The 17,785-nt window shown below is 47.8% G+C and overlaps 1 protein-coding gene across 5 annotated transcripts in view; it reads right to left on the bottom strand.

The window, feature by feature from the left end:
- The window catches only part of sulf2b (sulfatase 2b), a 71,355-nt gene that overhangs the window by 18,676 nt on the left and 34,894 nt on the right, over positions 1-17,785 (bottom strand). For 3 of the 5 annotated variants that reach the window (XM_086212914.1, XM_086212918.1, XM_086212915.1), the window contains 10 exons: positions 8,926-9,153; positions 8,327-8,447; positions 6,103-6,221; positions 5,800-5,951; positions 4,443-4,612; positions 3,916-4,066; positions 3,168-3,267; positions 2,974-3,049; positions 1,933-2,061; positions 1,275-1,331 (listed from right to left, as the gene is read on the bottom strand). In XM_086212914.1, coding sequence (XP_086069040.1) covers positions 1,275-1,331; positions 1,933-2,061; positions 2,974-3,049; positions 3,168-3,267; positions 3,916-4,066; positions 4,443-4,612; positions 5,800-5,951; positions 6,103-6,221; positions 8,327-8,447; positions 8,926-9,085 — 1,235 coding nt within the window. In that variant the 5' untranslated portion in view covers positions 9,086-9,153. Of the gene's footprint in view, positions 1-1,274; positions 1,332-1,932; positions 2,062-2,973; positions 3,050-3,167; positions 3,268-3,915; positions 4,067-4,442; positions 4,613-5,799; positions 5,952-6,102; positions 6,222-8,326; positions 8,448-8,925; positions 9,154-12,528; positions 12,613-12,711; positions 12,793-17,785 lie in introns of those variants that run through there. The other 2 variants (XM_086212917.1, XM_086212916.1) reach the window with 2 other exon arrangements.

Below are 17,785 nucleotides of genomic sequence, written 5' to 3'. Positions count from 1 at the left end.
ATAGTTGGACTGATAGATGGACTGATAGATGGACTGACAGATGGATGATAGTTGGATTGATAGATGGATTGATAGATGGACTGATAGATGGATGATAGTTGGACTGATAGATGGATGATAGTTGGACTGATAGATGGATGATAGTTGGACTGATAGATGGATTGATAGATGGACTGATAGATGGACGATAGTTGGACTGATAGATGGATGATTGTTGGACTGATAGATGGATGATAGTTGGATTGATAGATGGATTGATAGATGGACTGATAGATGGACTGATAGATGGATGATAGTTGGACTGATAGATGGATGATAGTTGGACTGATAGATGGATTGATAGTTAGACTGATAGATGGATTGATAGATGGACTGATAGATGGACTGATAGTTGGACTGATAGATGGATGATAGTTGGACTGATAGATGGATGATAGTTGGACTGATAGATGGATGATAGTTGGATTGATAGATGGACTGATAGATGGACTGATAGTTGGACTGATAGATGGATGATAGTTGGACTGATAGATGGATGATAGTTGGACTGATAGATGGATGATAGTTGGACTGATAGATGGACTGATAGATGGACTGATAGATGGATGATAGTTGGACTGATAGATGGATTGATAGTTGGACTGATAGATGGACGATAGTCGGACTGATAGATGGATGATAGTTTGACTGATAGATGGATGATAGTTGGACTGATAGATGGATGATTGTTGGACTGATAGATGGATGATAGTTGGATTGATAGATGGATTGATAGATGGACTGATAGATGGACTGATAGATGGATGATAGTTGGACTGATAGATGGATGATAGTTGGACTGATAGATGGATTGATAGTTTGACTGATAGATGGATTGATAGATGGACTGATAGATGGACTGATAGTTGGACTGATAGATGGATGATAGTTGGACTGATAGATGGATGATAGTTGGATTGATCGATGGATTGATAGATGGACTGATAGATGGACTGATAGATGGACTGATAGATGGATGATAGTTGGACTGATAGATGGACTGATAGTTGGACTGATAGATGGACTGATAGTTGGACTGATAGATGGATGATAGTTGGACTGATAGATGGATGATAGTTGGAATGATAGATGGATGATAGTTGGAATGATAGATGGATTGATAGATGGACTGATAGATGGATGATAGTTGGATCAGGCTGTCTTAGGGCTCCTAAGGTGTGTAAGAACACATCTATGGTAGCTTGTTGCAGTTTGCGGGGGGGGGGGGGGGTTACCCTCTCTCCACCAGGAAGGAGTCTCTCCACACCTTGGACTTCTTGTTCACCTGGAACCTGAAAGCAGACGAGCAGCAGCTCAGGTGATTTCACATCAGTGAAGTTGGAGTTCACACTGTTACGTCTTTGTGACTCCAGGATGAAAGAAAGACCCAGCCATGTTTCTTTCGCTTGAAGCTAGAGCATCAACCTTCCAGCTCAGTGCTCAGTAGTGACAGTAGTGTCAAACCCCCAGGGTCCTAGTCGGTTCTGATCTCCAGTCCCAGTCTTAGTGGGCCCCTGATCCTCCATCTGGATCAAGGAGACCTGGATCACACCAGACCCCCTGGAGTGTTGGTGACCAGACGTTCCTGGCCAGTTTAGCTGTTGTTAGCATCAGTCTCTGTTAGCTTCTAGCTAAATATATGTGGCTGGTTCTTCCTGCATTCTGGAGTCACTAAGAAGTGATGGAGGAGAAGAAACACCTGAGTGAGCTGAGTCCTCCTGGTAGTGAGGACTGGAGAGGTGAGGTCACAAAACCAGAAGTCCGAATCACCAGGGTAAGAGACGGAAGGAACATTTTACCTTTAGTCTCAGTGCTGCTGCTAACTGCTGATGTGTGTGTGTGTGTGTGTGTGTGTGTGTGTGTGTGTGTGTGTGTGTGAGTGTGTGTGTGTACCTGTTGACAGGTTTTTCAGTGTCCAGCAGACTCAATATCGACTTCCCATCCATGTCTGGCGGCGTGTCGAGGCCAGCAATGTCCAGGATGGTTGGAGCCAGATCGATGTTGAGGACGATGTGAGGATTTCTGAACAGCGGCAGAAATGAATGTCAAATCCCTCTCACTCTCACACACACACACACACACACACACACACACACACACACACACACACACACACACACTGTTGTCTCAGTCACACTGCAGTTTCTTTGATATCAAAGCAGCATCTGAATGAGCTCCAGAGGAGCACGAGGCTGAGTGCTTTGATCCAAAATAAACTGATATTTCATGACTCTCAGTCAGTCGAGCTTCCATGAAAACAACATGTTTCACCAAACCTCCACCACAATGATGACGTGCTGACAGCTCTGAGCTCATGACCACCTCGTGAAACAGCTCGGACCGGGCTAATCTACTTGACCAGAATCTCTCTCACACACTCACACACTCAAACACGCTCACACACACACACACACATTAACACAAACACACACACTCACACAAACACGCATACACACACTCAAACACACACACACACTCACACTCACATACACTCAAACACACACACACTCATACACGCACACACGCACGCTCACACACACATAAATATAAACACACACGCACACACTCACACAAACACGCATACACACACAAACACACACGCACACACTCAAACACACATACACACGCTCACACACACTCAAACACACTCACATACACTCAAACACACACACTCACACACACAAACACACACACACACGCACACTCACACAAACACGTATACACACACAAACACACACACACTCACACACACACACACACAAAACCTCACACTAACTAACTTCAACATTTACACCATCATCAACTGCTGCAGTGGGACGATCCCACCAGGTGGGCTGGGTTTGGTCAGGTGACTGTGAAGTCACTCTGCAGTTAGTATGCAGCTAGTTGTCATGTAGCGAGATGCTGAGAGTGTGTGTGTGTGTGTGTGTTTACATGCTGCCTTGCTCCACGTTGGGTCCTCTGATGTAAAACGGGACTCGGATGTCAAACTCATACGGCATTGATTTACCTGTGCGTGCACACACACACACACACACACACACACACACACACACACAAGTGTCAGCTTTCAGTCCACAGTTGAGTACTCAGGTGAGGGCAGCTGAAGGTGCGTTTGCAGTTTGCACCTTTAACAAGGCCGAACTGGCCGATGTGGTAGCCGTGGTCAGAGGTGTAGATGATGTAGGTGTTCTCCAGCTCGCCGGTCTCCACCAGCATGTCGTACAGCTGAAACACACACACACAACATCTTGTCAGCAGGACACTGTTACTGAAGCTCCGCCCCAGAAAACCCACCTACAGTGGAAACAGAGGCTTTCTTAAACACGCTGCCGTGCTGCACAAATGTATTTGTGCTTGATGAGGTCAACTGCATGATGGCGGGCTCCTTCCCCTGACGGAGGCTACAGACGTGGCACACGTGCCTGTGCAACACCCACATTCACAACCCATCAAGGAGGCAGTCTCCTGAACCCTGACGCGCCGTGTGAGGACGATGCGGGGAACTGGACTTTCCTGAGGTCGGTGTGGCCGCTGGGTTGAGTGAATCGTTTTGGGTGTTTGAGGAGATCAAAGTCCAGCAACAGTTTCATTTACTCAAACAAAGAAAGCAAAGAAAGGAGCTGCGGCGGGACTCGGACGCTGCACGCCAGGCGGCCGCTGCGATGCTGATGAGGAGCAACTCCAAATACAAGCATCAGCCCAGATTCACGCCAACATGATGACAACTACAGAGTTCTGAATGATCTTCTTCACAATTTAAGAGTCTCTGTAGTTTCATAAGAACCCTGGAGCACAAAATTATTCTACAATAATATACTAAACCCTCAATTAGTGTGTGTGAGTGTGAGTGTGTGTGTGTGTGTGAGTGTCCACCTTCTCCATGCTGTCGTCCACTGACAGCAGCGTCTGCAGCCGTTTCCTCTGCAGCGTGTTGGTGAACTCCATGTGGATGGGCTTCATAGGGCCGGTGTATCGCATGATCCAGTGCTTGTCTGGGTTCGGAGCGTAGTTGTAACTGGGAGTTCTGGGAATGACGACAGCAGAAGAGAGACTTGAAACAACTGGAAAAATACACTTTGTATTGTTGAGACAGTTCTCATCTGAAATTTCCTCATTGTTATACTGGTCATCTTTAATCGTACGTGTGCTGGCCAGTAGAAGAAACCAGTAAACGAGTCAGCTGGTGGGAGTCACTCATTATACACACACATGCGCACACACACACACACACGCATACACGCATGCATACACACACCCAGGGAGGATTGTGTCGTTTAGTTGCCCCAGGATTTTGTCTAAACCCTCAACAGAGCGCCTCTCTTGTTCAACTGGATTATATTTTTTTTTGTTTTTGTGTGTGTGCGTGTGCACGCATATGTGTGTGTGTGGAGGGGGCTTACATGTGCTGTGAGGCATTGGGAAAGGCGGTGCTGTACTGCGGCGCTGAGTCCTCGGGTCCATGCGGTGCAGCGTGGCTCAGAACCATCAGCACCGGCCGGTGAGGGTAAACCCTCTTAGAGGAGCGGAAGTAGCGGATGGACTCAGCTGTGATCAGGTCTGTTAAGTAGTCCTGAAAACACACAAACACACACTCATTGTTATGATTGTAGTCGCTGACCAGAGGAGCCGGTTCTGAAGGTCCAAACTCCAGAACCTCAACTGCAGTATTTTTGCAACTTAGAACAAGGAGGATGAAGAGGATGTGAGATCATGACACACACCCCCTCACTTGTGTGTGTGTGTATGTGTGTGTGTGTTTATGTATATGTGTGTGTTTACGTGTATGTGTGTGTATGTGTTTATGTATATGTGCTTATGTGTGTGTGTATTTGTATGTATGTGTGTATATGTGTATGTGTTAGTGTTGTCAAAAATATCAATTTATAAATTAAATATCGATTTTGAAAAGTAAAAACGGTACTAAATGACTTTTCAATAGTATCGATACTCTACCTGCCTCCTTGGCCGCCGCCAACACACACACACACACACACACACACACACACACACACAGAGCGCTGCCCTGGGGGGCGAGCCATGGTGCAGCAGCCCCTCCCCTCCTGCCTCGCTCACACAAACACCGCTGGCTGTATTTTTTTCGTGTCGTCGCTCCACGTGTGTCAGCTGCCATGAGATGGCGCCTGCAGCACCAACCAGTTTTAATAAATCAATAAAGCAGCAGAAGTCCTGTTTGGAGGTTCTTTGGACTCGAGTCGGATGAACGAGGACAGCAGCAAGATGCTGAGCCGACAAAGGAGCGAACACGACGAAGGTAGCGAAGCTCCTCCCAGACAGACAGAAGGAGTGTTGCTGAGAGTCACCACATCGATCGCTGTTCACTTTGACGTGCTGTCTTGTTAGCGAGCGCTGGCTGAAGCTCATCGACGGTAGGGTACATATATTAAAACTTATTTAAATACTGTTAATGTGTAAAGAAGAACTTGTAAAACTTCTCTTCCTCAAGAATAAAGTTCTTTATTTTCCTTGAAATAAAAAGCATTTTTGCACAACATTCTGAGTGGCTGCTTGGTATCGAAAATCCAATCGAATATCAAAATATCGTATCAAAGTGTGAAATCAAGTATTGTGACAACACTGATATGTCTGTGTATGTGTGTGTGTGTGTATATGTGTGTATCTGTGTGTGTGCATGTGTATATGCATGTGTGTGTGTGTGTATATGTGTGTATCTGTGTGTGTGCATATGTATATGCATGTGTGTGTGTGTGTGTGTGTGTATGTGTGTCCTGTGTATGCCTCAGGGTACTGCGCTCCATGTTTCTCGCGGACGCCGTTGCGACTCAGTGTGTAGTTGTAGAAGCGGCTGTTCTTCACCAAACCCAGCCACTCCCTCCAGCCAGCAGGGATGTACGAACCGTTGTACTCGTTCAGATATTTCCCAAAGAAACCTGGAGAGTGGACACACACACACACACACACACACACACACACAAGTACACAAATATATGCACACACAAGCACACACAGACACACACACACTTATGTTAATCAGTGTGTGTGTGTCTGTGTGTGTGTGCGTGTGTGTATGTGTTTGTACACCTGTCCTGTATCCAGTGTTGTTGAGGTAGACACCGAATGTACGCGGCTCCTGCTGTCGTTGCCATGACAACGAGGAACAGTTCTCGTTGTTGGTGTAGGTATTGTGGTTGTGGACGTACCTTGAGAGAGACAGCAGGGTTTAAAAATGTCTGTCAGCCAAGTGATCTGCTCATAATAGGACAAGTCATACAACCTAGAAAAGAGTTCTGACGTGACCACTTCCTGTTGGACTACAAGCACACCTCATCCCTGACAGGACCACTTCCTGTTGGACTACAAGCACACCTCATCCCTGACAGGACCACTTCCTGTTGGACTACAAGCACACCTCATCCCTGACAGGACCACTTCCTGTTGGACTACAAGCGCACCTCATCCCTGACAGGACCACTTCCTGTTGGACTACAAACGCACCTCATCCCTGACAGGACCACTTCCTGTTGGACTACAAGCACACCTCATCCCTGACGTGACCACTTCCTGTTGGACTACAAACACACATCATCCCTGACAGGACCACTTCCTGTTTGACTACAAGCACACCTCATCCCTGACAGGACCACTTCCTGTTGGACTACAAACACACCTCATCCCTGACAGGACCACTTCCTGTTGGACTACAAGCACACCTCATCCCTGACAGGACCACTTCCTGTAGGACTACAAGCACACCTCATCCCTGATGTGACCACTTCCTGTTGGACTACAAGCACACCTCATCCCTGACAGGACCACTTCCTGTTGGACTACAAACACACCTCATCCCTGACGTGACCACTTCCTGTTGGAGTACAAGCACACCTCATCCCTGACGTGACCACTTCCTGTTGGACGACAAGCACACCTCATCCCTGACGTGACCACTTCCTGTTGGACTACAAACACACCTCATCCCTGATGTGACCACTTCCTGTTGGACAACAAGCACACCTCATCCCTGACAGGACCACTTCCTGTTGGACTACAAACACACCTCATCCCTGATGTGACCACTTCCTGTTGGAGTACAAGCACACCTCATCCCTGACGTGACCACTTCCTGTTGGACTACAAACACACCTCATCCCTGACAGGACCACTTCCTGTTGGACCACAAACACACCTCATCCCTGATAGGACCACTTCCTGTTGGACTACAAACACACCTCATCCCTGACAGGACCACTTCCTGTTTGACTCCAAGCACACCTCATCCCTGACAGGACCACTTCCTGTTTGACTACAAGCACACCTCATCCCTGACGTGACCACTTCCTGTTGGACTACAAGCACACCTCATCCCTGACAGGACCACTTCCTGTTGGACTACAAGCACACCTCATCCCTGACAGGACCACTTCCTGTTGGACTACAAACACACCTCATCCCTGACAGGACCACTTCCTGTTGGACTACAAGCACACCTCATCCCTGACAGGACCACTTCCTGTTGGACTACAAACACACCTCATCCCTGACAGGACCACTTCCTGTTGGACTACAAACACACCTCATCCCTGACAGGACCACTTCCTGTTGGACTACAAGCACACCTCATCCCTGACAGGACCACTTCCTGTTGGACTACAAACACACCTCATCCCTGACAGGACCACTTCCTGTTGGACTACAAACACACCTCATCCCTGACAGGACCACTTCCTGTTGGACTACAAACACACCTCATCCCTGACAGGACCACTTCCTGTTGGACTTGAGGCAGTTGTGAGGCAACTGAAAGTGAAATCATGTTTAATTTTATTGTCAACATGTACTTTCTTGTTTATTAGGTAAAAGACCAAACCCAGCAGCCTGTTGCTTAGCAACTTCTCAGCATGGTAATCGTCCACATCATCTTCGGTACCATGGTAACACTTGACTTTTAAGTCCATCTGGGACATAACACTCTCCCCAAATTCACGATGTTGATAACATACTTATTTATTCATATAGGATAACATTTTGCTATCACTGAATGAAGAAGAGTTCACTTAAACTGCAGGGGCGTGTCTGGAGTTGATTGACAGCAGCTGGCAGTTGTCACACGTCACAAAGTAATCAAATCCCTGTCATTACAAGTGTAGCAGGGTTAAGAACATGCCATTCGCATGTGCTATTAGAAAACACAAATTCTGCATAAATAAGTTAATATTTTAACCCCTGAGTGACCCCTCATCTCTCAGGTGTATCTACCCCCCCCCCCCCCCCGACTAGCTGGTGCCTGAGTGTCATTGATTCAACTCACTTCCCAGTGAGCATGCTGGACCGTGATGGACAGCACATGGGTGTAGTCACAAAGGCGTTGGAAAATGAAGTCCCGCCCTCCTCCATGATACGGCGAGTCTTGTTCATCGCCTGCATTGAACCTAAAGCGAGGCAGGTATTTCTGTTACAGGCTAACAAAACTAGCTTAGCAACACTAGCTAGTCAAGGCGGGCCGGAGTTCAGATGCTCCAACACACAAACAAAATGTTTAGAGGACGCCATGTTGTCAACATCCCACAATCATACGCAGAACAAACGGATTCATTAGCAAACAACCGCACATTCACAGTTAGCATGTCCTTCGCTAGAAATGTCACAAATGTGAATTTGCTGCTCTGTGGTGAGTTTTTTACTTTTACTTTCTCAAATTCATATCCAGTGTCTGTCTTGTGTTTATGAAAGTGGTGTGTGGACATGCTAACAGCAGCCTCTGAGCCAGTCCAGGAGGATTATTTCCATTCTAACTGTGTTTGGTGTTTTTTTCTCTCCTCACTTCTCATTTTAAGATATACATCAACAATACTACAATAGTACTACCACTAATAAATACTCCTATCAACTATAATATTCATGGATTACCCAGCTCCAGGTCTTGGTCATCTGTCAGGACCAGGATGATGTTTGGACGAATGTTGCGTCTGTCTCTCTGGAGGCGGGGCTTCAAGCGCTGGCCAGACAGGAAGTGTGTGTGGCCAAGTGTCACTGAGACTAACAGGAAGAGGAGGAGTCGGCCCGCCATGGCCTTTGAACCCTCGACTTTCCCAAAACGTCAACTGGTCAGCCGGACTTCCAGCCTGGTCTCAAAGTCTGGAAGAAAGAGAGAATCCCAACAAATTACAAATAAATAAAACAAACACTAAAGGACACCTGTCCCTCATAGACCTGTCCCTCAGACACCTGTCCCTTAAACAGCTGTCCCTTAGACACCTGTCCCTCATAGACCTGTCCCTCAGACACCTGTCCCTTAAACATCTGTCCCTCATAGACCTGTCCCTCAGACACCTGTCCCTCAAAAAGCTGTCCCTCATAGAACTGTCCCTCAGACATCTGTCCCTTAAACAGCTGTCCCTCAGAGACCTGTCCCTCAGACATCTGTCCCACCTGTCTTCCAACATCTGAGACATAGATGGCTTGTGTCAACACCTTCATTGACATGTGTCCACCTGAATGATTGATGGATAAAAGGACGGATAAAAGAATTTTAAAATTTCTTTTAATCAACGGAGATGAATGTGCAGGACCTGTGAGAAGCAGCTGTCCAGATGTTCCCCTGCCAGTCAAAATGGTCGAATGATGTTTTTATTATTGCAGGCGAGTTTCTGTTTATTTACTGTCCATTGATGGAAAAGTCCAAGTGAAGAGAGGCTGCAGGATTCTTAGACAAAATAAATACATGAGTGTGTGAAGGGAGCTAAAACACACACACACAAACACACACACACACACACACACACACACACAAAGAACAGTCTTTTGTTTCTGTGATAATAAACTATCCAATCAATCATACTGACAGTGTGTGTGTGTGTGTGTGTGTGTGTGTGTGTGTGTGTGCGCGCGCGCGCCTCTCATAGTAAAGCAGTGTCTCCCATTGTGGGGAGATCACACAACACTGTGAGAAACACACAAAGAAAGATGTTTTCTCTCCTTCGTCACTTCTTTGTGGCTCAAAAATCCAGGAAGATCCTGCCACATATATTTAGCTTGATGCTAATGTAGACTGATGGCGAACAACAGCTAAACTGTTCAAAATGTCTGTTCTTTAACTCTCCAAATTGTCTGGTATAATCCAGGTCTCCTTAATCCAGCTGGATGATCAGTAACTCCTAATCAGGCAGGGGTCAAAGTTCACCCTGGCCCACCAATCAACTAGATGCAAATAGAAGAAATAAATATATAATCATCAGAACTGCATCGGATTTTGTGTTCATGAAAAAGACACACGTGAGTGTAAAAACGTGCCGTCGATGACAGCAAAGGTTCAACTGTAAAAAAACAGGTTTAGTCTCGTGATGGAGGACGACTGGTGTGGTCACGCTCTCCTGACCTGCTGACATGAGCGCCGTTCTCCCGGGATCATCAGCTCATCGTCTGTCACCCTGACGACCCTCCTCTGACACATCACCCTCCCACATCACACATGCTCATTAATATTCATAAGGCGTGGGCAGGCCTCAGCGGCAAGACAGCTGGCCCACTCAAATGAGATGTGGCGAATGTCAGTGAAGAGATACAGCAGCGATGAGGACGCGCAGCTCCATATTCATTAGCACCTTCACGCATAGCGAGAGCAGCAGGAGCGCTGAACACATCCGGGTGATGAGGTCACAGGTCATGTTGCTGAGGTGAAAGGTTGGAGATCAAGTCGTTGTTTCCTCGCACACCTATTATGAACACTAGTGGTTCCGGTGGTTGCCAGGGCGACGGAGATGACAGTGAATCGTGTGACAGACGTCCATCAATAGATGCGTCAGCAACGTTTGACTGACTCAGCTTTATTTACAGTCACGTTGCACATTTGACATCGTCAGGAGACTCAACAGGTCACGGACCCCCATGGATGGTGTTTCAACGGGGACCCTGATGTCCTGAGACAGGCCAAGTGGAGGACACTACTGGTCAGCTCTCTTTATTTAGTATGGATCCAAATGTCCACTTGACTCATACTCTACAAGTCCAGGAGTTACAGGTGAATCTCGTGAATACTCATACAACCTATCAGAAGATCATACATGAAGACCGTCAGAATATTAGAGCCACTCATAACTCTTGTATAACGTATCAAAATCTTAAATGTTTGAGGTGTGAATACCAGCCTTCTGTCCTAAAAGATGCTTCAACAGTACACAACAACAGTAGTACAACAAGAGTATACAGAAATACTCTCACTGGGGTTTAAAGTGACATTTGATAAATATCGCAGATGTTTTTTTTAAGATTTCAGCAGGCACTGACAAGCCTGGAGCAGGGAGTCAGGAAGGTTTAGAGAGACGCACTAACGGCACTGATGGGGATTTGTACAAAATACAAAACGTACAAATGTACAAAACGTGACGTGACGTGACGTGACAGCATGTGACATGGCAGGACTTGACGGGACGGGACTTGACGGGACGTGACTTGACGGGACTTGACGGGACTTGACGGGACGTGACTTGACGGGACGTGACGGGACTTGACGTGACGTGACGTGACGTGACGTGACGTGACGGGACGTGACTTGACGGGACTTGACGGGACGTGACTTGACGTGACGTGACTTGACGGGACGTGACGGGACTTGACTTGACGGGACGTGACGGGACGTGACGGGACTTGACGTGACGTGACGTGACGTGACGTGACGTGACGTGACGTGACGTGACGTGACGTGACATGGCAGGACTTGACGGGACGTGACGGGACTTGACTTGACGGGACGTGACGGGACTTGACGTGACGTGACGTGACGTGACGTGACGTGACGTGACGTGACGTGACGTGACGTGACGTGACGTGACGTGACGTGACAGCATGTGACATGGCAGGACTTGACTTGACGTGACAGGACTTGACGTGATGTGACGTGACGTGACGTGACAGGACGAACTACAACTAGAGCTGGAACTAGAACTTGATCTAGAACTAGAACTAGACCTAGAGACTTTGGAGTTTCTAGCCTGTAAACATGTGACCTAAATCCAAATGACACCAGGCTGAGGGACCACAGCAGGACTAGAACCCTCACAAAGCTCCAACACCTGGACAACAACCAATGGAAGAACTTGACGTTACAGCATGTGACGTGACGTGACATGACAGGACTTGACGTTACAGCATGTGACGTGACGTGACATGACAGGACTTGACGTGACAGGACTTGACGTGACAGGACTTGACGTGACAGGACTTGACGTGACGTGACGTAACGTGACAGCATGTGACATGGCAGGACTTGACTTGACGTGACAGGACTTGACGTGACGTGACGTGACGTGACGTGATGTGACGTGACAGGACGAACTACAACTAGAGCTGGAACTAGAACTCGATCTAGAACTAGAACTAGACCTAGAGACTTTGGAGTTTCTAGCCTGTAAACATGTGACCTAAATCCAAATGACACCAGGCTGAGGGACCACAGCAGGACTAGAACCCTCACAAAGCTCCAACACCTGGACAACAACCAATGGAAGAACTTACTGTGACGGTTCGTCTCGACAGGAAAACCCAGCAAACTAAACATCTCCAAACTGGACAGTTAACTTCTCTCTCTCTCTGTTCCTCTTTGGCGCTTTCACTTCCTCCTGTGTGACGTCTTTCAGTCACATCTTTATTTCTCTTCCTCATCATCCTCACGTCTCTCTCTCTCTTTCTCTCTCCTACCTCTTTCCCATGGTCCCGCTGCCTTGCTCAACGACTGACACCACGAGGCCAAACCGTCACCCTCCTGTTCGCCGTTGCTGTGGTGATCATCCCCGTGGCAACAGTGCTCCCTGGTTGTAACAACGGCTGAACCGCTGCTGCGGTGGCTGCCTGCCTTCCTCCCCCTCCTCCTCCCTCTTCCTCCTCCTCCTCTCTGGCACTATTCCTATTGTTGTTCCATCCTGTTCTTTTCTCGCTGTCGTTCTCTTCATCACTCTCTCACACACAGAACCAGGATTTCATCTCTTGCTGCAGTTGAAGGCAGCACTGTCCTTGAATTTAGGATGATCAAAGGTCAGAGGTCAGCTGACCTGGAATCCAGATGTCAGAGTGAAGCAATGCTGAAGCTGATCATTCTTCATTTGACCTGATCACAAACCCAACTGGGTTTATTAGTTGTATTGTTTTTCCTGCTTGTGCGATGTTCTCCCGAAAACCGGCTCTGTTTGTGCTGTTGGCAGCTGAGTTCAGCTCCGCCCTGCTGATGTCACACATGGTGGACTAACCTGGAATGTTGAAGACGTCAGAAGGAGTCCTGTTGCGCCTCCAAGGTGAATGTACAGAAGCCAGAAAGGACAAAATTAAGACTTTAGTGTTTAGTGGTCTATTGTGTTGCTTAGCAACAGGGAGGCTGCTGGTTCGGCTCCCATGTCGTCTCCAACTTGGTTGGATCAGGCACAATTGTGAGGGGGTTGAGGGTGTGTGTCAGGTCGCTGCACAAGCTGGGGCACTTGTGGGGGGGGTGGGGGGCTGGAGTGTACAACAAGATCTTCCCATGCAAGGCAGCTGACAACTCCACATGTGACGGAGGAATCATGTGGTCAGAGGGGGTGGGCGTGGAGTCGCCACCAACTTTTTCAAATTCAAAAACTTGACTTTACACCTTGAAAATAAATCTTAGAAATCCCAGGAGCTTCCAGAGATGCAGGAACCCTGCAAGAATCTGACTCATAAAATATTGATCCAAAAGTTTTCATCTTAGCCCTGCTGCTGCTGCTGCTGCTGATGTGACGGCCAATGGAAGCACCAGTCAAGATTCAGATGTCAAAACCCTCCAAAAGCTCCTTTAACACATCAACATGTCAAATTTCTGTCCAGGACAAGAGTCCAAGTGACCAGGAACCTGGTACAGAGGAAACCACCTCCTCTTTCTTTGATGGAGTGAAGCGAAGGGTTGAGAGTAGGAGGCTCGCGAAGGTTAAAACCTCTGAAGTCTTCAGCGTCTTAGGAGGCGCCTGTGGTAGGAACCACGGCGGGCTGACAGCAGGCCACGTACATTTACATTTGCTGCTCCTGTGGAGACGCTGCTGACATCATCCTCATCAATAAAGCAGCCGAGGAGTGGCGAGCGATCAGCCGCGCACACTGACGATGAATGATTCAGAACCGGACGCCATGTGAATGTTTGAAGAGCTTGCCAGTGGAGTGCCCGCTCAGCCTCACTCTCATCATCTGTTGGTCAGATTTCCCCTGAGCTGGTGCAAGTCACCTGACCTTATCACCAAAAAGACTGTTCTGCTGACGGCGGCAATCGTCTGCTGGAGGCCGGCAGGATCACACCTGAGTTCCTCCTCCTTCTTCTTCTTAATGTTTAACACTCAAAATCACAAATGCCAGTCACGAGAAAGTCAAAGAATCACAGCAAAGAACCGTCACTGCTCCACTGCACCATCCACCATCCATCCACCATCTATCCCTCCATCATCCACTCATCCATCATCCATCTCTCCACCCTCCTGAAGCCAAAACCTGAAGTTCCTCAGGGCAACACAACTGTCGGACGTGGTGTGCGCTAACATGCCTGACCACACTCATTTCTCTTAACTGTCTGTTAACGATGCAGTAAACACCCTCTGTCCCTCTCTGGACAAATTCTTCCCCCTGGTGTCTAAACCAGCCAAGAAACTCCACCACGTCCATGGCTCCCTGAAGTTCTAAGAGAACAAAGAGCAAGACTGAGGGCAGCAGAAGGAAAGTGGCGTAAATCCCAAGAACCCTCTGATTCTTCCTCCTACCAACAAAAACTTGCATCCTCACTTCCTGCCTCCAGTCTGCAAAGCGAGCGTTTTATGAGAACGAGATCTGAGCTTCTTCTGACGCAGGAAAACTGTTCGTGTTGTTGAACTCCTTCCTCCCTGCTGCAGCGGCTCAGCCCTCCACTGACGGACTCCTACATGTTAGCCTCCTCCTTCACTGAGAAGGTGGCCACCACCGGCCACCAGAGCCTGACCAGCTCAGTCTGCTCCAACCTTCTACCTTCAGCTTCTCTGAGTGAGGTCGAGGTCTCCAGACTTCTCCTGAACTCAAAACCTCCAGCCTGTCCTCTTCATCCAGTACCCACCAACATCCTGCAGACCATCTTGCCCACAATCAAACCTGCAGTCACACACATTGTCAGCTCCTCCCTGGAAACTGGTGTCTTCCACACTGCTTTGAAGCAGCTCTGTCACCACTGCTCAAAGAGCCCAATCTCAACCCGGCCCAGGTGACAGGCTGGTCTCAGTTCTGCTGTTCCTGTCCAAAACTGAGCTTGTTGTCTTCCCAGTGTGTCCCTGTGTTCAAACACAGATCAGCGTTCTGCTTGATTCACATCAACTCGTGCCCAAAAACTGCCAGAAATCTGGGTGTCGTGATTGATGACCAGCTGACCGTTAAGGTTCATGTGGCCTCCATTGCTTGGTCTTGTCGATACGCCTCTATGACACCAGGAGGATCAGACCCCACCTGACACAACGAGGCACACATGCAGAATAAGTCAGGAGGTCGAAGACCCGGCTCTTAGTGAACACTCAGCACTGTCAGTGTTGAATACTCAATTTGTTGAATGTTGAAAGACATTGTAGAATTATTGGTTGTAGTCAGCCGTAATTACATTATACTAAGAATGGAAAAATATGTCACCTCTTCCGCCACTGGATGGCAGCACCTGCAGTCAATCAAACTTGAAGCACTTTGTCTTCACTCCAGTCTAAACATCACATCCATCCATCCTTCCATCATCCATCCATCCATCCATCCTTCATCCATCCTTCCATCATCCATCCATCCTTCATCCATCCTTCCATCATCCATCCATCCATCCATCCTTCATCCATCCTTCCATCATCCATCCATCCTTCATCCATCCTTCCATCATCCATCCATCCATCATCCATCCATCCTTCCATCATCCATCCATCCATCATCCATTATCCATCCATCCATCATCCATCCTTCCATCCATCATCCATTATCCATCCATCATCCATTATCCATCCATCATCCATCCATCATCCATTATCCATCCATCCATCATCCATCCTTCCATCCATCATCCATTATCCATCCATCATCCATCCATCCATCATCCATCCATCCTTCCATCATCCATCCATCCATCATCCATCCTTCCATCCATCATCCATTATCCATCCATCATCCATTATCCATCCATCATCCATCCATCCTTCCATCCATCCTTCCATCCATCATCCATCCATCCTTCCATCATCCATCCATCCTTCCATCATCCATCCATCCATCATCCATCCTTCCATCCATCATCCATTATCCATCCATCATCCATTATCCATCCATCATCCATCCATCATCCATCCATCCATCCTTCCATCCATCCATCCATCCATCATCCATTATCCATCCATCATCCATCCTTCCATCCATCCTTCCATCATCCATCCATCCTTCATCCTTCCATCATCCATCTATCCATCCTTCATCCATGCATCCATCATCCATCCTTCCATCATGCATCCACCCAGTGCCTGGAGTTACTGCACCACACAGATCTGAGGACGCTTCCTCATCAAAAGAGAACAGTAACAGAAACAAACATGGCTGCCAGACACAATCAGATCATCAGACTCAGTTCTCAGTGATTCGTCTGAGATCCACTTGCTCTCTGGAGGTTTCAAACCCACATGTTTTCAAATGTTTGTAGTTGCTGGAAAAGAGGGGAAACATAGTACAAAGTAGATTTATCAAGGAGGAAAACACCAACACCACTTTGATCTCCATGATATCTGCCTGTCAAAGTGACCTTTGACATTAGACAACCAAAACGTTCTCTCAAAGTGCTCCAGAGATACTGCAATAATGAGGATGGACGGATGGACAGCTTCTCCATCACAGAGACATAAAAAGCTCCTTAGCGCTTCCCTCCATGTTCTCACTGCTGTAAAGTAGAGGGCGCTACTGTGCACCTTGGGATGGAACACTGCACTTCTAGGAACCAGTGAAGAAGAAGCTCCAGAAGCCAGAGAAGCAGCAGACACACAGATATTGTGGTTCTCCAGGAGGCAGTTCCCTGAGGAGGAGATCAGGTGCTCTGGTGGTCCAGAGACCAGGTCCAACCAGGGACCTAGACAAATATTGTTGGTCAGGACACAATCAAAATGACTATACAAGAGAAAAAACGCCACATGAATCAATACAAGTATTCAGTTTTAACCAATCAATCAGTTTTAGTTTCATAAGATTTCTGTCACCATAGCACAAAACATTCTGAGCACCTTGAAAGAATGAAATGCTGTGGATCACTGGCAGGAAAGCTAGGAGGAGCTGTGGAGGCCACGCCCACACAACCTTCCCCACCGCCGGCTGTGGAACCACATCGCCCCTCCGTCTCCTGTCGTATTCAACATGGCCACTAGGAGGCTGCTGCAGTCAAACTGGCAACAAAAGAGTCTTTATTGATAGCTGGAGACGGGCAGCAGACACTCGGATGGTGACGCTTCACGTCAGTGAGTCTGAGAGGACAAGAGACCGTCTGTCAGCGTCCCTCCCTCCCCCCCAAGTCTCCTGCTCATTTAGACATGCTGAGAGTTCATCAGATCACTCGCCTCCCTGGCTTCTCCTCTTCCTCCTCACTGACCTCACTGCTTCCTGTGCTCTGGTCTTCCTCACATCCTCCTCTCCGTCAAACACTCATCTCCCAGTGAGCCACGAGCTGCCACATTAAAAGATAAAATGAACCAGCAGGACATCTGGGTACTGAAGAAGCCCTCCACCTGAGCCTGGGGGTCCCGTTAGAACT

This window comes from Aulostomus chinensis, chromosome 9 (assembly GCF_037954235.1).
Source record: "Aulostomus chinensis isolate RoL2024-O1b breed Wild chromosome 9, RoL_Achi_v1.0, whole genome shotgun sequence".
Taxonomy (NCBI): Eukaryota; Metazoa; Chordata; class Actinopteri; order Syngnathiformes; family Aulostomidae; genus Aulostomus; species Aulostomus chinensis.
The sequence above is the reverse complement of the archived record's forward strand: the minus strand, read 5'-3'. Positions and strand labels throughout refer to the sequence as shown.